Raw genomic sequence first — 21,932 nt, 5'->3', positions numbered from 1 at the left:
ATAACAATCTAAATGTACATACCCACTTCTGAAAAAGCATTTAATGCTGGTCATCTTCACAAAATCAATAGGAAGGAATTCACTTATGCCAGAAAATGACACCCATAACATACGAGTCATATCTAAAACTAAAATTCAACCAACTCTCACTCTTCCTATTTCAATCCATCTAACATGTTGCTTTAACTTTTAATATTTTTAATGTATGCATTAAGTTGTATACTAGATCGCCTCTACTAAGCAAGAGAGCAGTTGTCTGGGAGATGTAAATAAGATATCCTTTCTACTACAACTGCTTCTTTTCTTTGACGTCAATTACACCATAGCAATACTTGGAGCTTTGCAAAATAAATTCTTGATCTACATACCAATCCTTAGAGTAGTAATTCCCATTTTTCCAATTTGGTTTCAACTCATTTTTCTTAATCTTATCTTTCAAAAATGCTATGTCCACAGATATCAAAATATATTTCTAAGTAAAGGTTATCATTATAACTGCAGGAATCAAAACTCAAGTTACAACTGAATTACCGCTCCACAGGTCACAATACGGTTGGTACTTGGAGCCCAGTCAATGCCAGTAACACGCAGGTCATGACCCTGAAGTGTCTCCAGTAGTTTCCATTCTAATCCAGAGCGACTATAGATATTCACTTCATTGTTGTTGAGGCTCAGTGCCAGTTCTGGAACAAACATATCAAAGCTGTCAAATTCATTTGCTTTAATCATAATACCAATTCACCAATACAATAGGATTCATCAGTGACTAGTGTTTCATAAAAATCACACAGCAATAAAGTAAAATTATTGCAAAAACACTCAAAAGCTTGTAATTCCAATTAAGTGAAACCTTACATAGAACACAGTACTCACGGGTGCGGTCCTTATTCCATGCATGACATGTGATGGGTACCAAGCCAAACTGGAACACTTCAGTCATGATGTGTCACTTTGAACAGATGTGCAGCAAAACTGTATGGACCACAGATTAACATTTGATACTTTTGTATTATGCAGTGGTTATTTACTGCATTTATCAGCTAAACTGACAGAAAATTTCTTTGCTAAAATCACGAATCATACAAGTAACAATTCTGACAAGCAAAATGAACAATTCAATATAAAATACGTTCACTAAGGTTGCAGAACACACACCCATTCCCATCTTAAAGTCTAGAAGTGTTGGGCTAAAGCAGTTTAATCAAGCTTACCTCACCCCCAACTGGGGGATCTGCATTCAACCCCCTGACCCTTGTTCACCTCAACATAAACTAAAGAAAATGAACAATCTCCAATAATTCATGGCTTAAAAAAATACTTATACACTTATATTCATCAAAAATTGGAGATAATTATACAACCAAGCTTTACAGTAAGATGCTGATATTGAATTGAAAACTAGACTTTGTCCTACTTGTTATCAGATTGTCATGATGTGAGGTTTAATGAATAATTGTGTGAAAAATGTGAGAAACTGGAGAGGGTTGTGTAAATCTTATACCAACAACACATTAAGTTTGCTGAGATGCATGCTATTCCAAGCATGAAAATGTTTATTATGTACATCTGTAATGTTCTTTTTTTTGTTCTTCAATTTTTTAAATGAATTTGTTCATGGTAATTGCTTTAAGACATAATATACACCAAAAAATAAATGATGCTAACATCAATATTACAGCAAGCTTTTTTGAGATGCACATCACAGATAGCTATTTCTATTTCTGGCCCTAAATGGCTTTTCACATACATCTGTTAGCTTGATAATGTACGAGAAAGGTTGGCATGTATTTCAAATCATGATATAACTGCATAATGTGTCCAAAGTACTCTTGGTTAAGATTTTCAAGGATTGATATCAAGACGTCAAGACAAAAAAAAGTGTTTGTTCCTGGAAATTTATGATGCTACAAATCACACTCCATATCTTATAGTCTGCTTTCAACACAATACTGCTATTTTTTTTTTTCCAAAAGAAGGAACACAGAAGGGGGCCAGGTGAGGATATTCCCTCAAAGGCCCAGTCCTCTGTTCTTAACGCTACTTCGCTATCACGGGAAATGGCGAATAGTATGAAAGAAAAAAAAGATATATATATATATATATATATATATATATATATATATATATATATATATATATATACCAAGTATGTACATCCCAAACTTTCCCTCATCTTGCCAGCCATGTCCTCCTTTACTTTCATTTTTGATGGGCTAATAATCAAAGATATAAAAAATTATTAAAATCAGTATGCAATCATCCATCTAGTAATTAGTATACCATTAAAACTGAGCAAACAGTATCTTCATACAAAGAAAGGAAAATTAAAAACATATCCAATGCATGAGAAAATCTAATATTAAAGTGATAAAAGTTTGGTTTCCAAAGTGCTGGATTCTGAAACTTATGCTTTATATTCCTATGTTTCAATCACAACAAGTGTCTAATGCCTTTATAAAATCACAAATTAACTCTCCTCTTAGCGTTAATTTAATTCATAATCAAAATCAACAATTCCTTTAATTTAACTTCATTAGACGCGCATTAATGTTCACATTCAGTTATATATAAGGGAGGAAAAAACTACCGATCAGTATAAGTACATGGCGCTGTTTCCGGGAAGGCATAATATTCTGTCTTGAATCCAGCCCAAGATTCTATCATACCCACGTCTCTAAGTACCTTACGATGTATCTTCAATCACAGTAATAATTCTTTACTCAAAACCACAGTAATCTGACAGTAGGCGGCGTGCCGGATGTGGCCCCGCCTCTAATGTTGTCCCCAAATAAACACCTGTAATTTAATTTCTAACATGATTAAGAAGTTGGTCAAACTTCTGGTATGAAGGTATGTCATATATGAAGATTAATCTGCTATACTTGCCTAAATATTGACGGATATTAGCGGACTCTGGTCAGTCTACGCTAACACCAAGGGAACTAAACAACACACTGTGTCCGAAACAGTTAGCAACCAATGAAATATTAACTTGATGTCTATTATGTAATAAATTCATAAAGACAATAAAACATATTTATCTATCAATATTTAATATTACAGAATTATGGAGTTGATATCAAATTTACACAAGACAAAGTAGATTTCCGGATTCCACAGGTGAGGCTTACAAGGAATGAGACACGTATGACACATCCAGGCAGCTACAGGCAGACTTATCAGGACAAGTGTTCATTGGTACCACAGTGTCATACATGGTGCCGGGAATTTTGAAAAGAAAGAGCTACTCAAACCATCGGTAAGTAAGGAGGTCCCAGTAATGGATATGCTAGTACTGTATCAATATTTCACATGTAATTCATGATGTTTCAATAACGCACAATTTCTGGCATAGTGTATCTTATAAGTAATCACAGCATTTTCTTCCATAAAGGTTTTGAGTATTGAATTTTGGTATTGTATATTTAGCCACTAGTGAGGTGATTATCAGAATTTGTCTTTACTAAAGCTATATATTTGTACAATAGGATGAATTTCTGGAAGCAACTCTTTATTTACCCATCAAGAGGAAACGTTTGAACAGACCATTCACAACCATTCTTAGACATATATCACGAAAAGTCTTATTTAGTCGCTGCTTTTGATTGTATTTCTTACATTAGCTATGCATTCCCACATTCTGAAGATTTGTGTGTAATTGTCAAACACAAAAAAGTACTTAATGGAAAAGATTAATCATTTATTAAGTAATTTAGTTTACTGTTCAACAGATTCTTAATATCAAATTTGATTAATTTGTTTGGAGATAATTCGTGAACATCTGTGGAACTGCGCACTAGATTAACAGTCTTACGTGGTTATCGACAAGATAAGATTAAGGCAATAGTAGCAGGCAACACTTTGGAATGGCCTCCTCTCACTCATCTGATTCATTTACGTAAGAATCTATGGGCAAGAGGAGTAAGAGGCAAGAGGGACAGGATACCGGTCTATCAGACCACAGGTGGCTTCAAGGGAAAAGGCCAAAAGTGCTGAGCAACTAATAAAAAATCATTGAATATTATTCATATTAGAATAAAAAGAGTTAGACATATAGTACATATTTGTTTATTCCCTGAGGAGATATTTATAATTGAGATTTAAAACACACACACACACACACACACACACACACACATATATATATATATATATATATATATATATATATATATATATATATATATATATATATATATATATATATATATATATATATATATATATATATATATATATATATATATATAATTTTCATTCTGCTTGATTACACTTTGTCGCTGTCTCCCGCGTTAGCGAGATAGCGCAAGGAAACACGAAAGAATGGCCCAACCCACCCACATACACGTCCACATACATACATATACAGACCTATACATTTCAACGTATACATACATATACATACACATATATACACATGTACATAATTCATAATTGCTGCCTTTATTCATTTCCATCGCCACCCCTCCACATATGAAATGACCCCCTCCCCTCTCCCCGAAAGCGCGCGAGGTAGAGCTAGGAAAAGACAACAAAGGCCACATTCGTCCACACTCGGTCTAGCTGTCATGTATAATGCACCGAAACCACAGCTCCCTTACCACATTCATCATGACATGAGGAAAACAGGATGGTATGGGAACCAGCAGGTTAGAGCTAATGCATACCTCAACGTTTCGACCTTTCAATCTTTCCACCGTAATTTTGTAGGCAACATCTTTATGACTGTTGGATTAGTTTGGAATAAATTTCTTGAATTGATATTGCTTTTCTTTTGAAAAACTACAAGTAATTATTGAAATGACAATACCAATCCTAGAAACCTCATCCAACTACACACTTCCTTTAGTGATAGCCTTTTAACAGTTGTACTGACTATAACGATTCCACTGATATGATTTTCGGTTATATCAATACCAGTACCTGGATGTGGAAAGGGAGCTGTGGTTTCGGTGCATTATACATGACAGCTGGAAACTGTGAACGAATGTGGCCTTTGTTGTCTTTTCCTAGCGCTACCTCGTGCACATACGGGGGGAGGGAGATTTCAGTTCATGTGTGGCGAGATGGCGACGAGAATGAATAAGGGCAGACAGTATGAATTATGTACATGCGTATATATGTATATGTCTGTGTGTGTGTATATATGTGCATACGTTGAGATGTATAGGTATGTATATGTGCGTGTGTGGTCGTGTATGTATATATATATATATATACATGTGTATGTGGGTGGGTTGGGCCATTCTTTCGTCTGTTTCCTTGCGCTACCTCGCTAACGCGGGAGACAGCGACAAAGTATAATAAAATAAATCGCCAAAATTGTCTATAAAAGTTTTACACTCAAATTTACTGGCTATCGACAGCTAATAGTATTAAGCCAGAATTCGTTTTACACACTGGAGTCCCATGGAACTAATAAAAACTTTAACAATGGAGTAAAAGTAAATGCCTAAGTAATATACTTAAAGTTATTTGGTTGCCTATCATACCTGCAAACTTGTACGTAAGGACTAAGTAGGCTTCCGAAAACTATCTGAGTCAGCTCCATTGGAAATATAATAACTTCACCAAAAGACACTTCATAGGACTTCTTCAGAGTCCCACAATTTGTACACTTCACAACTAACTCGAATGTTCTCTAAATATAGACGTGTGTTGTAGGACTGATGTGCAGCTCCACTAACGAATTTTTGGTGCTATTCAATGACCATGGTTCACTAACCTTATCAGGCCTGTTGCAAGGGGTTTACTGCCTTCGATCACCCACATACATACAGAAAAATAGACGCTATTTACCTACGACGAAATTTTGACGAGTCCGGTGTAAGAGAGAGCTACATTTTTTATTACAGAGAAAATATTCTCATTGGCTACTGTCTTATGAAGCATAATGACTGATATAATTACTTCACTGGAATGTGTGAGTCAACTAAGATTACGCTTCCTCAGCGGCCATCTCGACTAAAAGAATTCTCGGATTTCCAGAACTACGACAGAGAGAAAATTACTCTTTCTCTTTTCCGGTGTTGAAATAACTGCGATAGAGAAGGCCAAGACTGCGGTATCTCTCCTCATGATGGGTGAATCTTTTAGTCATCCCGTTAGGCAAGCCACAATGACGTCACGCTGGGTGCCACTGGCTGGGACAGATTTGTCTAATTTTTGTGCAGTTGTTTCGGCGTCAGAACATTATTTGCCTCTTGTTTTTCCTATAAAATTCGATATCGTAGCACTTTTCCACAGATGATGTAGGACAACAGATAAGTACTGTACATTAACCAGAAATTATAAACTGTTGTTATAACAAGATGTAATCCCATTTCATTCGTTGCCTATTAAATACTCTGCATTTATCATTTATGGAGTGAACTGACTTTGTAATATGCAATGTTATTATCATCTGCCCACTGTGGTTCAACGTATAACTTTTATGACCTTTAATATCATCTTAAACCACTTACAGGATGAACATGTCTAGCTGATAAAGGCAAAAAATAAAATAATCGCTGTTCATTCCTTCCCTTGTGCTGGAAAGTAGTTGATCGGTATCAAAGTCCACGTGAAGGAGGAATTGGGAAGGTCTGTCAAACGAAACATATATGAAGTATATACTGTTAAAAGTCATGTATTGGAAAGAAAAATATTGACAGGAGCTGGCAGAGGCATGATCAAAACATGAAAGGAGACATTTGAATCTGTGCAGCTAAATGGAAAATATTGCATAGGTGAGTTGCCTATGGGGAGTCATTGCACTGTGTGTTCATTGAGGTATATGACGTCATGGACACAAGACATGTGGCCGTTTGTTTACAGTTGACCTCGTCATGGCAGCGAGAAACCAGCCGAGCATCTGCTGCTGCCCGCACCCGCTGACCTCACCAGACAATTATGTAAACATCTTTCGTCTCTCGCTCCAGTGCTCACTGCATCTCATTAGAAATCAAGGCTAGTACTCTTTTAGGAGGGCTTGTTGAAGTTAGCATACCTATCCAACGCAAGGGGCACTAATTCAGACTTTAACTGCAGGGAAAGCTGAAGGTATTAGGGTTCGAGAAGATACTGTAGTTTTCTCCATGCTTCTCCGAAACACATTTACAGTGTCTGTAAATCACTATAAATGAGGAGCTGGTTAGTCTGGCTTACTTAACAAGGTATGTGAACCGATATGTGTGTAGATAAGTGTATTTCTCGGCTCAACATACAGGATCCTACGCGAGCCAGCAGATGTGGAAAGACATCCCTCATGCTTGACCAATTCCACATGTGAGACATCAGAATGAGGCGCTAATATGTCCCATGCTTCATGAACACCAGATGTTGACCGCCCGGGTATGGTCACTAACATATAAATCACCAAGTATGAGGGTAGATATACCCTCCACCATGCCCCTCGAAGGTATTCAGGATTCGGTATCCTTTCAACTTTATCCCCGCTTTCTTCTTGCTGGATGTTACGACCAATACTATAAACCAATAAAATCTAGGTTAGTGAAAATATTCATCAGTTTGTTTGAAAGACAACTATTTCAACTTTTCCGTTTAATATTCAATAGCGATTCATGTGCACTCAATGGCTGTCGTAATGGTGGAATAATACCAATAATTTAAGACTCCAAAATGCAGTGTCAAGTGATCATGATGTTAAAAGAAACGTATATTTTGAATTTCTTTGTAGGTTTTAGAACGCTTAAAAAAAATAAGCACATATATAATAAAGAAACTATTCCTAGGACACGCTGATATGTGACTAAAATAGCCAGACGAGTTTTAACTCATTTACTATCCATTATCCGAAGTAGCATCTTCTGTAGCTTTTGATATTTCTTTCTCCCACTCTAATTCTACAGGGGCCAGTTTGAACCAAACTTGGTAGGGATAAATCTTAGATTGTCCCTTTTCAAATTTGTGTGCATAATAACACGTCTGTTAACTTTTAATTTGATTTCCACATCTGAAACTGGATGGCTAATATGAAACAGACTAGGCAGGAGCAGTCCTTGGGTAACCCCTAGCAAAGATTGTGTCCAATAACTTTACTTCCGTTCAGGAAGGCTGCTGGTAAGATAAATCGTCAATTGAAAATTCACGTTTCAGTCTTCTATGAAACTACTACTTTTTGAAGCAAATCAAGTGGGGATGCTCCTTTTTTTCAGTACTGCGTCCGCCGATCTCAACTATCATCCAAGATGCTCAGTGACGTTAAACGAAGAAACTCCTTCAAATAGTCATATCTTTTGTTTTAAGAATTGGTGCAAAATATATCTTTAGCTAAATCATTACCTTTTCATTTTTTTTTATCAGTTTACAGTTGCCGAGTTATGCTGATCATGCAAATGAGGCTTAATTTGTCAAACTTTACAAGGATGGCCTATGCTTGGACATTCTCAGATGTGCTAGCTAGCACACCGACCACCATCCAAGATGGCTGCTAGTGCTATACATAGAAATTTCCTCCAACAGCTTGAACTTTGTTTTTAGAACACATTTGCCTTAAATCTGAACTGCAGCTACATGATTACGGGCTGTTTAAAATTTATCTGTTTTTGCTGTGAAAGGTATAGTTTGATTGATTTTCTTTATTATGTAAATTGGCCATAATTTGACAAAAAGTGATTCAGTAATCTGATGGATTTAAAGCTAGTGTGCGACTCGGGTTTCAGACTTGTTAAACCTCTAGTAGCCTGTTATTGGTTCTGATACTCAAAGGACATGTTTACATGACCTGAAAGGTATTTCTTATTTTTTAATCAAAACACCACCTCGGTGATTTCAGACATTTAGTCATTTACGATTTTAGACATTTACCAATGGCGTCCTAGCTTCGTCTGTTCGATGCATATCAACTGACTTATATTTCTCTCTTGTGTCCCCGCTAATGATGTGATTATTACACGAAAGTGCACTTGGGAACTTACGGTCTTTCATTTTCCCCGTGGACTCATCGGAATATCTTGATCACGAGCAAAGTTGTGATCCTTTCCAAATATATATATATATATATATATATATATATATATATATATATATATATATATATATATATATATATATATATGACGACCATATGTGCCATTAATCTTTAGCATTTCTTACCCTCCTTTGATTAAATAATTTGCTGCAGTTGTCAGAATAGTCTCATTTCATATATTCGAATAATATAAACTTTACAGGATGAACTATCTTGTTGACTATGCGCTTTTGGTAGTTAACTTGGTGTGTTTCTTACATCCATAGATACTATTGATCCAATACAGGAAGTACCATTTCCTTAAGGTTCCTACTATGGAACTTTACATTTAGCATTTACAATCTCATCTCTGTTCATTTTGATAATCGACTATTATACTCCTAAAGAAATTCTGAATTTTTTCTAAAGAGTTCCATTTTCTGGTCACTCTGGTTGTTAATCTTTGAATTTTTCAAATTGGTTTTGAATTTTGAAGGCTGTGATTAAGTCCACTTTTCTCATGATGAGCAAAAATGTGGTTTTTAATTTTTTTTTTTTAAATTCACATTTTTTACTCTTTTGTCATCTTTGTTGCTCTTTTCAGGATTTTGTTACTTGCGGTAAAGCATTCTTTACATTGGTTCAACGATATAGATACTTTACTGAACATTTCATTATGCACGTTGTTAATGCCAATCTAATATTTATCCGAAGGCAGTTTGTCTACTTCACATAATTGATCTCCTTAATTACTTCATCTTCGAGTTTGTCCCTCACAGTTCTAATACATATGAGCCTAATTCTCTGACTCTCAGTCATGCCTTCTTGTTCTGGACTGTCTTCTAGCTTTATAGAACTGTATTAGCATTATCATGTTATCATGAACATGACCTTTTATAGAACATCACCATGACTGTTCTTTTAACGTCAAAAAGTGGTTTATTAAAACAAGAAATACTTGTATTCCTAAATGTTCCAGTTGAAACATTATTTAGGTTATAGACAACATATTAGTCTACTTGAACTATATGAATTCATCTCATCCTACCTAATCAAGTTAGACTGATTTAGATGATCTAAACCGTACCTAATTTTTTGGCTTAGGTAAATTAATTTTGTTTACCTCTCATAATCAGGGTTAGAAAAAAAAAGTTTGTGTGTATTGGGGGAAGGGGAATCCATCTGATCCCAGGATTTTCAGTAGTAAAATAATAGCATAAGATTTTTGTTTATATTATGGTATTATGAATAAGCAAATTGCGGATGCAATTTTAGGTAATTTATGAATAAGAATGCATTGTCGACATTTCTTGGAAGAAAGGTTATGAGAATGAATTAAGCAATGTGTTTCAGCATGCTCATACTCCAAAGTATGCATTGTGAGAGTTAAAGTGTATGTCTTTGCCAATGTAGTACTTCATATCTTAAAGTAGGGCCAAGATTTCAGAAGTGTGGGTGCGGGACGACAGTTTGAGTGGCGACCCGGCACCACAGCGCATGAAGCGTGACGTCACATGCTCAGTGAAAAATGGCCGCCATGGCCCCAAGTCCAGGAAGGGGAGCTCATAAACATGGTGTGATTGCATTGATACTATGCTTGTTAGTCCTTCAAAGAGAAGGTAAGATATACATGAAATGCCCTTTTATTGCTGGGTAGAATTTTTATCTACAAATATTGTGAAATGAAGAAGATATGAATAATGTTTACATTTTGATAGTGAGTGGTGGGTAGACTGAACCAACCTTGTCCTAACGTGAGTCTTATCTCAGGAGCCTACACAGGAGAGGTAATTGATATATTGCCTCAGTGATTCGTAAGGCAAAACGGTTGAAAATATTAGAGCTCACAGTAGAATTACATTTATCGGTGATTAACGAATACACTGGATTATGTTTCACAATAAATAAATGTAAGAGTTACACATTAAATTTAGTACTGTAATTTAGTATATAAAACTCTGAATGCTTGAAATATCTAAATGTTGCTTGCCTAAACTAATTACTCTTGAAAATGTCAAACATATGAATACAGAATGAGATATAATGTTTGCACTTCCTGTGTGAGAGGGAATACAATTGATATTTATTTTGTCATATTTGTAATGGATAATGATATTTATGTAGACCCTGTCTTTAAAGAAAGTATGTTTTTATGAAGTATAATGTTAAAAGAGGCTCATTTGTTTAAACGAGGCAGCATTTGTGCTATGATTGAAGTGTTGGTGGATCTAGATTCTTTTCCATTCAGAAATTCGTGCAGCCATCTGTTGTGTTTCATTCATATAGATATCGGGCATCTCCTGTGTCGACCTGCAGTTAGGGTCATTATATGAATGCTTGTGTTGCTTGGTTGCTGAAGTAGATGTAGATGCTCATGATACTAGTGTTTTTGGGATCAGATCTTGCGAGATGCTTATTCCATATTCCATTAAGGCTTAATCTCAGATGACTTGTAGTTAGGTAGGTTATACTAGGGAGTCTTAGTTGAAGTAGTACTTTACCTACATGGCATTAATTGTGTTGAATATTAGGATTAAAGACGACAGGCAATGTATGTGTAATGATAATGAAATATTAAAGTGATGAAGTATAATGTGGAACATTTTGTTTTGTAGTGAAAGTGGTAAGACCAGGGGAAATGTGTAACTAGATGAAACACTCTTCATAGGTCATCAGAAGCTCTGCAGCCTTAGTTACCATACTATAAAACCTAATTTTTACCGTATTTTTTATATACATTTTGAAATGTAAGTGATTCTTATAGTTGCCATTTGTAAGTTGGTTGGCAATGTTTATCTTCCTTTACAAACAGTTCTCTATAACAGCTCACAAATGAAGACCATATCATACCATACTTTTCAAGTACTGGTAATATCAAAATTAAGATGAATTTCAGCTGTTAAGGGAGGTTACTGCTGATTCTGTTGATTTTTGACAAGTGTTTCACCTAATTATATTCTGATTACCCCCACATTTTCCTTAATCTTAACCCTTATTATTATCACCGTATTTGATTATAATGTCATTCTCCAGCAGTCTTATTCAGTTCTCTAATCACTACATGACTATTAACACAAAAAGTCCCTCATATATTCAAACCTCTGTGCTGCATTGCTTAAGTGTAAATTTTTGTGTTTAATAATAATTCTTTTGTTGAAGGATTTCTTTTGTAGTCGTAACACACTTTTTGGTTATATTTGTTATTTTTTGTTTGCTATCATTATTTAGCATTTTTTACGGAATAGTAATGAGAATTACTTAGATGTTTATTCCTTTTCAGTGGAAATAAGTTTGAAGTTTTAGTAGATAACTACAATCATCTGAATTTTGATTTTTGTAAATGCTGGTTATTTTGCCAGTATATTTCTGGTGGGTCAAGTAGAATCTTTCCTTGCCTCACCTTATTAAATGATGTATCACCTTTTACAGATAGTTTTTGCAGATTGTGAGTTATACAAATATGAATTCCAATGTGAAAAGGGGAAATTTATATTCACTGAGTGAAGTGGAGCTGCATAAGAGCTTTCACATTGCCACTTTGAAGTGCAGGGAAATTTTTTTGGTTGAATAATCAAACCAGTCAACCTCACCTAATTCCTGTGAGTGGGGTTGTGACCCAAGCATAGTTCAGCAGAAATTATCATCATGAAACTTCTAAATCAAGATTTTTTATACTGACATGTTAATGGCAGAAGCATGCTGTGATTGTGGACCTCTTGTATGAAATAATGCTTGAGTATAGGAAAGAATGAAGAGATGATTAGAACTTGATTGTTTGTGGATGACTGTTACAGGTCGAAAGAAGATAGGACAACTTTTCAGGTTGAATAAAAGGGTGTACCATAATGGTCTCTCCTTTTGTGTTTGGTTTCTCCACTGAAAATTTGGGCAGCCTTAGTGGCTGGGATCCAACATGCTGGAAATAAGGGCGGTGGCCAAAATATTACTTCTCGTACAGGGAGATAGCAACATCACAATGGTGGATGAAAAGGGATAACTGAAAAGAGGTGATTGAGAAATGATAACATGGAAGGCTTTTCATGCCACTCTTGCTGAGGGAGAGGTGGAGGAAGAGCCAGTTCAGATATGAAAGCAGCACTCCATGCTTGGGTATGCAAAACCCATTTAGTTATAGAAAGGATTTTAGCAGAAAAATTACATTCCTTGTACAACCCTAGCTGTTTTGAAGTGGATTTTGTAATATTCATTATGTGGGGATTCAGGACAGAGTGGAGAATGATTATGTCCTAACTTGTTTATGGTATTGTTGGGTTGAATTGTGTTTTGAAATTCAACATTGGGAAATGAGTGAAATTTAGAATGAGATATAGTGAGAAATTGGGTCCTTGTGCTACAGTATTGAATTTTTACCTTTAATGCTTTCTGATTCCTAGATGCAGCACAGGATTGAGTTAGAAAGGAGATATGTTTGGTATAAGAGAAAGAATAAGGAAGAAAAGGAAAGTGAGTTGAAGTATGTAGACTGAAGTTATTAATGTATGAGTGAAATGGATTTGAGATTGAAGAAAGATTATTAGTTAATGAAGATAAGAAATAGCATAGGTGATATGAGTGAACTATAAGGGACACATTGGTTTTAGGATATTAAGTTGCTGTAACACTGAATGTCCCACTGGAAAGAGAGAGAGAAGCAGTAAAATCAAAGAAAGTAAAGAATAAAGAAGTTCAGAAAGAAAGACTTCCCACACCCAGTCAAATAATCTAAAGCTGTCAGTGGCCCTTACCAAAGATTCATCAGTATCCATGAGAGAGGAGGACCAGTATGTGTAATGTAGGAGAGCTGATTATTAGTGGACCTTGGACCATGAAGACCATATTGATGATCTAAATGAAAGTATTGGTATTGTAAGTGTGTGTCATAGAGAATTGAGTATCAAAATCTTTAAATATGATAGAAGTGAGAATGATGTAGTGATAACTGGAAGGGTTAGAGTAGTGTTCTTTTTTGTGGGTGGGCTTTTTCAGGACCTGCTTTCAAGAAGAAAAGTTAGGGTTTTAGACAGACAAAGTAGGTTAGTAAGGATGGTTGGAGGTAGTTCAGAAGACACATTTAACAGTAATAAAGTTATCCTAAGAAACTAAACACTATGAGCAAAATACTGTTTGATCTACTTGTGCCAATATATTTTCTGGCAATAAAGCCACTATGTATAGCAGATGCTGTTGATTGGGCAAGTTACCCAAGTATGGCCAGACTTTTGGCCACATTTTGTAAGGCTCTCAAACTGAACCACTGTTATTGTAGGAATGGATTGCATACACTTGAACAGTATTTATGCAATTAGTTGATGATCATTAATATATATATATAGTGTTGCTGAGAGAAGCTGAGGGAAATTTATGCAGTGTTATGTCTTGATTTTCTGACCATAGTTGGTCCACGTTTGTGTGTTTTTTTTTTTTTTTGATAATTTATCTTACGTGTAAAATAGCATGACATCTGGTAATGAGATTTCCTTGTTTTCATTATTGCCCTTTACATATTTATCTTCAAGCTTGAGTGAATGTCATATTGACATTGGATAATTTCTTGGTAATGTGTACTATGGTAGCAGTTCATGAGAATGCAAGATCATTGTCTTAACATCACTCCTAGGTCCACCTTTACCTTTGGTCCTTTGAATCAGCCAATATCCATAGGTGCGTGTTATCTTTAATCTTGGTGTGTTTATCCTTAGTAGAGCACTTTACTCATTATGATAAGTTGGCATTGCCTTGACGACAGTCATTGTGATAAGGAATGTCAGCTGTTTTGAGAATAGTTCTGATCCTTTTAGTTCTGAGCTTATTTTGTGTATAGTTTCAGATAGTTTTTGATTTTTCTTTATTTAATCTTCAGCCTTCAGTTTTCCTCGAACCTGAATTTGTGTGGCAAGCTTCATTCCTAGCAGTGACATAAAGGTATACAACATCCATACCATCTGTCCTTTTTTTTTTAATCCCAAATTAGGTTGTTTTTCAAATTAGCATTTGTTAATATTAGTAAGTGGTTAATCCTTTTTGCAATTGCTTTGTATTATTGATATGCAAGGAAGCAAAATTGTGTAAATTTAAGCTCAAGACATCATCCTCAGTTAATTCCTGAAGTTCTCCATTAATTATGAGAGCTATGATCTGGACAAAAATAGATAAAATATCAGTGTATTCATTGTTGTGTTTATTTCTCTGGGATTGAGTTGCATTCCTTTGTCATAGTTCATAGAAATAATAGATGCTGATATATGGTTTGGGGATATGGAGAGATTGAGTAAAGGAACTGATTAAGAGGATTTATTATCATAAGTGGAAGGAGCAAGGAGGAGAAGGAGACTGAGAGGGCAATTGAAGTATGGAGATGGAGTGAAGGAGGTTGTGGGATACTGGGGCCTGAACGTTTTGAAAGGCATGAGGCTCACATTAGTTAGAATGAACTGGATGAGAGTGGTCTTTGGGGATGGCGTATTGTCATTAGGGTGAAGGAGGGCAGATGAAGTTTTGCAGTGGTCTGTTGGGTATGGCTGTGGATATTAGACTTATAGTTTCAGTTCAGTGTGCACAACATCTAGAGAGACTTGATGAGTGCAATGTCATTGTTTGTTTCTGATGCTGTGTCACTGACATGGGGAAGAAATTTAGGATGAAAATGAGGTTGACAAAGTAGCAGTTTGTGCTGCTTGCCTGTTGATATAGGTCTAGAAAGGCAGTGCTATTGTTTTTTGTTTTTCAAATTTCTCTTCTCTAGGCATAATTAAATAGAAGAAATTTGCTGCAAAGACTTCTTATCAGGAAAAGTTACTTAAGTGGTTGGTGCTGATTTAGTCAAATAGCATCGTTAATTTTTAAACTCAGGACTGCACCTATTTAATGTACAAGAGGTAGTGCTTTTCAAAGGAAAGTGCCACAGTCCAAACCACTAAAGCATTCAGAATTCATATCATTACTAAAGATTATTTCTATCTTAGTTTTCAGCAATTTTCTTAGATTTTGTTAGAAAATTAACCATTTGACATTGCAGTCTTTGTATAGGATATGCATAAATATTCTACAAGGTATCTCTTATTGATTGAATTTGGTTAGAACAATTTTCAAAATACAATTATAATCCAGTTGAAATATTGATTATACCCCCTTTAATTGTGCTGCTATAGTACCAGACATACATAGTGAGATGTGTGGTTTTTGTGAATGTGCAATATTTTTGTCACAAGAGTATGATTGCTATGGGCTCATTACAGATGTCTGTTTCTTAATAAGTGTGTCAAAGATATACTCATTGGTACATCACATGAGGATGCAAAGCTTGTACAGGCCCCCTTGACATCACATAAACTCATAATTTTATGGCAAAATAAAGGCTGTAGCATATGGTACCATTCTACAAACATTAATGGCTGTTCATATCGTCTCTTGGAAGAGGCAGGCGAATCAAGAATTGATAAGTGCCTGATATTCATGTTGTGAAGGAAAGGTTATCAATGCTTTGAATTGTTTGCCTATTAGTAACTTCTGAATTAAGTTACTACACTCAATGCTTTGAATGTTTGCCTAGAAAGTATTGTATGTTAATGAATGTGGTGTTTAAGAAGCATCATAAGGCTTATATGCTTATACACAACTTTATTTCATTACTAATTTTTCCAGTATCATTAAGAATATGACTTTTTCAGTATTATTGTAAGGGTGTGTTAGCTGTTATCATGCATTTGAGGTTCACACCTATACCATCTTAAAATTCGAATGATTCAGTTTTTATGATGCTTATTAAATGTATGTTCTGTCTTTTTTTGTAACTGCAATATGTTTTATAGCAATATTTTGCAGAAAGTAGCTGATATAGCCCTTTCACTGTGGCAGTACTGATGTCCAAGGTACACTCTGTGTGTAGTTTTTTCTCATATATGTGTATGTGGGTGGGTTGGGCCATCCTTTCGTGTGTTTCCTTGTGCTACCTCGCTAATGCAGGAGACAGTGACAAAGCAAAATATATGAATATAATTATTAAAAAAAAGCATAAGTTTGTTAGTACCATTAAAGATTACACCCTTTTCTTAAAGAGAAATATCAAGTTTGTTATCACAAATAGCTAGGATATAATTTTCCAAATAAAGTGGTATGCAACTCATGTTTGACATTGTTTACCAGTTCTTTGCACCCTTTTATTTATACTGCTCTGCTGCCAAGCATATGAGGTATTCCAGGAGTGTTTTTAGATATAAATAATTTGATAGGTGTAATTTCGAAGTGTATTTTTTTACATGATTGTTTACTCCTCTTTTTCTCATCCACTGCCAACTATAATGATTATTTATCACTTTTTGACCACTGAAGCCTTCATTTCACCTCTGACTCTTTTCTCTTTTATGTACTTCCCTCACCTTCAACCCTCTCAGTGTCATCCTTACTTTTTATTTTTCATTTTTATGCTGTACTACGAATGTGATTTATATCCATTTATACTGATAATACAGTGAGACTGCTCACCTCTTAAGTCATAATTACAAACTTGATTATACAGTATTTACATGTCTTAGAAATATTGTTCTCCTGTATATGTCATCAGATTAACTTACCATTTCACCCATCTTCAGATTTAGCTTACAGAACAACAGTTACATAGAGCAACAGTAGTAGCTTTCATTCTTTCAGTGTGGTTCCTCAGTACTTTATAATCATCCCATCTTACTTTCAGTTTAATGGCTTCTCCATGAAAGCAAACAGTCATACTGGTTCTGACAGTACAGAACCATGATGCAGTTACACAGTTCATGAAAATCAGACTTACACTCATTTAGTTTAATACAAGAATTTGCATGCATTTAGAGATCCAAAACAGTATTCAGCTGTTTTCTATGTAAAGTGTTAATGTTTAGAAGCATCTCAATAATTTTTGATAATTTAGTATATATACTTTGAGAATGCATAACCTTTTGCACTACGTATTTTGAGCTTTCTCCATAGTTTGTTTGAGCGCAAAATCAGGTCTATTTACACTGTTTCTAACTTATGCATGTTCCTCACCCTCAGATGTTTCAGTAATTTTTGGGTACTGTAACTCAGTCTTGCTTTGATTTCAAAGACTTATTCCCACTATAATTCTTTTAATTATTAGTACTCCTGTTATCTCAATATCAAGGAATGATTATTGCCTACAACTTGTAATGTGCAAAGTAATTCAGTGTTTGTTCATATTTTAGAAATTTATTCCTCTCTAATTCTTTTGATTTTTAATATCATTTTATCTATACAGGGGAATGACTGTGTTGCCTTTGTTCAGTTGTCTGGAACATGACCCCTTTTCCATGTCACTATATATGATTTCCTGATTAAATCATTTGCTGCTTCACTGCCACTGTCTGCTGTCTTATTTATCTCTTGCATAAGCTTTTCTAAATTCATCTTTCGTATTGCTTTTCTCACCCCTGTACTTATTTTACATTTTATTGAGTGTCCCATTCCATTTCACTGATGCTCATATTTGTGATATCATCAGTTCTTAAAGTTTTTTTCTAACATCATGAATTTCATCCCTTTTACAAGCAATCTGTTATCCATATCCAGAGCACTGTCACTTACTGCACGGACTCCATTCCGCATGTCCCTTGTTTGTTCTTCTTGAAGTTTACTGTTAGTTTTTTTTTTTTTTTACCAAGATCTCCATGAGCTTTCCTTTTACTCATTTGCATTTTTTTAGAATGTAATGATCTTCATTCAGCTTCCCATTCATCACGAGTGTCCAGAATATCCAATTTCCCCCTGCAAACTCGACTTTGAAACATTTCATCAGGACCTATATTCTGTACATCCGTTACAGGTCCACATACTCCTGTTATAGTCTCTGTTAATTGTCTTCAAAACTCTGTCTGGAATTCATATTTTTTTGTGCAAATTTGGGACCCAACTAAATATTTTTTGTGTATCTCATCAGTCTCTGGTCTAGAGTATGTAATTTGTGTATTTCATTCCTCTGTTAATAGACACCCCATAGGGAGAAATAAATTAAGATAAATAAGCTCAAGTTATTCATCTGATTAGAGGAGTGCAAGGAATGCATGTTTTACTATTTTACCTGTGCAGAGTCACCTGTGCTTAAGTAGTACATTACATGGCTTTTTTATTTTTTGTATATATAAGAATTTGTCAGAGGATTCATCAATACCTTGTGTATTTGGCAGACTGCCAGGCTTCATAGTGTTGTGTCTTAAGGTTTATATGAGATGATGGCAAGGTATGAAATGACTGACAGTACGTCTCCTAGTGTCATGGAGGGAGAAAGCGGGTATGTGTGGGTGTTTCACAGGAACCAGGCATAAAATAGAAACCTTATTTCATCCTCGGTTTTGATTATGAAACTGAGGAGACTTGGGTATAAGCAGCTAAAGAACTTTTCATGATGTTAATCACTTCAGAAATGATACAAGACTTGATGTACCATCGCAGGAATATTGCACCACTAATGTCCAGTGATTAGTTTTGTTGAAACCAGTTGAGGAAAATGTATTGGTTGGAAAATTGTCGTTGTACTTAAGAACTTGTTCCAATGTCAGTTACTAGTTGTGCTATGATTTTATTTGTATATGTACATACAGTATTATTGTATTCATTTTTGATATTTATATTCATTAACTTGATTGTGTTTTTAGTGAAATGCCTCAGTGGTGTGAATATGCTGGAAATGTGAAGCAGTACATTTGTAACATTGGTACTATTGATTGTATTAATGGACATAATGTGCTATCTTCATACAATTCCTTCTCATCTCCAGTCGTTGCCTGATTTAAAGAGCTGAGAAGATGTGTATATTGGTGCGCATTTGTAAACTTTAACTTGGTGGCACTGATAGTTTTTCCCTTTACGAATCTCTCGATTGTAATGCTTGCAAATTCAAGTTGGAAGGGTGAAAAAGGAAGAATTTCCTGTATATTGGCATAAAATATGTTGGCTTCAAGTTAAAGGTGGTACACATTATGATTGGTCCTTGAATGATGGTATGCCTTTTAATACCTACCATACAATGATGCTAAGAACGTCATACTTATATATTTAAGGTATTTATCAGGTTAAAGAATATGATGATGAAGAATGTCAAATATTATTTGTATATTTATGATGGGCAATTTTTGGGGTTGGAAGATTTGGGTGGTCCACCAGGATTAATGGGCCTACTGTGATTTCAAGCTTAGACCTATAGTCTTTACTAAAGGAGATGTATGGATGCTTTATCAGTTGCTGTTGCTCAGGAAGTGACTCTAGTTGTCGTGGAGTGAATTTAGTAAGCGGGAGAATAATTTAGTTTTAGGGAAATTTTGATTGATAAATTAATGGTAGTAGTGCTGAACAAAAATAGCTAATCTTTGTTCAGACTTGATCATTACGGCTGATTATGATGATATTCATGAGAAAATCATTAACGTATCTGTGATTTGGGTGACTGGTGAAGCATTTCTCACAAGTACGTCATAGTGCACAATTATAACTAGGATTGAATTAAGCAATTGACAAAAAGTAATTTAATTTTAGAACCTTTGAGGGGTTGATTTAATGATCTTTAGGGGGTTATCACAATGTTCTGTCATATTAACAAACTGAAACTGAGCTACAGGGCCTTATTGATTTAGGGCTGAGTAGTTAATGGCTTTGAGATCCATGTAGATGTATGGCAGACAGTATGAAAAATAGCAAATTTGAATAAGTTGGCTTAATATGAACCAGTATCCTGTTGATAGATCACTTCAGATTGGGTGGGTTTATGTGTATTCCTGTAGTTTTGTCATTCCGACAGTGAATATGGTAGCTCCGTCGACCTCTACTTGTGTTCGTCAGGTGGCGCCAGGGCATTGATGGGCCCTTGGGCTCAGTATGTCATTAAGAATGGATGCGGGTGGCTTATGGGGAAATTGGGCATCACTCGGTGTCTGGGAGAGCTCTGGCTGACTCAATCACGGCTTGGCTTGAAAGTCTTCGCTGTTATGGCTGCACAGCCGTAGGAACTCGATACTTTTCACTAGGTGCTCATAATGATGTTACCTGTATACCCGTGAAGAAGTTTGTTATAAATAGTCGCTCGAAGGAAACGGAAGTGAGTACAGGAATTATTTTTATTGCTATAATTTTGTCCCAAGCATTTTAGCTATGGCTAGGTGAAACTCAAGATGAACTACAGAAGCGATTGCGGTCGTTGCAACGATGGTGGCTGGCATAAGGTGTAATCTGTGAGGGATTGGTAGTCTGGTTTCTTGTTTAATTCTATTTAGGGTTCTATCACGTCATCTGTTTTTGGTGAACAAAGATCCAAAATGTCTGATTCTTGCCCTTGAATTGATGACCTTAAACCCACTCACTCTTTGGTGTTTTATTGATGAGCTCATATCTGGTCATTCCTTACACTCTTGATGGCGACGTCCGGGGATTTTCTTTGCTTTACTCAAGGTCACGTTTAGTGTGTGTGTGTGTATATATATATATATATATATATATATATATATATATATATTTTTTTTTTTTATACCTCGTCGCTGTCTCCCGCGTTTGCGAGGTAGCGCAAGGAAACAGACGAAAGAAATGGCCCAACCCCCCCCATACACATGTACATACATACGTCCACACACGCAAATATACATACCTACACAGCTTTCCATGGTTTACCCTGGACGCTTCACATGCCTTGATTCAATCCACTGACAGCACGTCAACCCCTGTATACCACATCGCTCCAATTCACTCTATTCCTTGCCCTCCTTTCACCCTCCTGCATGTTCAGGCCCCGATCACACAAAATCCTTTTCACTCCATCTTTCCACCTCCAATTTGGTCTCCCTCTTCTCCTCGTTCCCTCCACCTCAGACACATATATCCTCTTGGTCAATCTTTCCTCACTCATTCTCTCCATGTGCCCAAACCACTTCAAAACACCCTCTTCTGCTCTCTCAACCGCGCTCTTTTTATTTCCACACATCTCTCTTACCCTTACGTTACTTACTCGATC

General features: G+C 35.6%; 2 protein-coding genes across 3 annotated transcripts in view; one reads left to right on the top strand and one right to left on the bottom strand.

Moving 5' to 3' along the window:
- Arpc1 (Actin-related protein 2/3 complex, subunit 1A) overlaps positions 1–5,679 on the bottom strand; it is a 34,193-nt gene extending 28,514 nt beyond the window's left edge. The window contains exons 1-3 of one of the 2 annotated variants that reach the window (XM_071684373.1): positions 5,493–5,679; positions 874–972; positions 532–683 (exon numbers count right to left, since the gene is read on the bottom strand). In XM_071684373.1, the coding sequence (XP_071540474.1) occupies positions 532–683; positions 874–940 (219 nt within the window). In that variant the 5' untranslated portion in view covers positions 941–972; positions 5,493–5,679. Of the gene's footprint in view, positions 1–531; positions 684–873; positions 973–2,886; positions 3,015–5,492 lie in introns of those variants that run through there. The other variant, XM_071684372.1, reaches the window with a different exon arrangement.
- Positions 5,680–10,412: 4,733 nt separating this feature from the next.
- The window catches only part of tkv (serine/threonine receptor kinase thickveins), a 53,581-nt gene continuing 42,061 nt past the window's right edge, over positions 10,413–21,932 (top strand). The window contains exon 1 of the mRNA XM_071684356.1: positions 10,413–10,569. Within this exon, the coding sequence (XP_071540457.1) occupies positions 10,479–10,569 (91 nt within the window). The 5' untranslated portion in view covers positions 10,413–10,478. The remainder of the gene's footprint in view (positions 10,570–21,932) is intronic.

The sequence above is a fragment of the Panulirus ornatus genome, chromosome 38 (assembly GCF_036320965.1).
Source record: "Panulirus ornatus isolate Po-2019 chromosome 38, ASM3632096v1, whole genome shotgun sequence".
Classification (NCBI taxonomy): domain Eukaryota; kingdom Metazoa; phylum Arthropoda; class Malacostraca; order Decapoda; family Palinuridae; genus Panulirus; species Panulirus ornatus.
The sequence above is the reverse complement of the archived record's forward strand: the minus strand, read 5'-3'. Positions and strand labels throughout refer to the sequence as shown.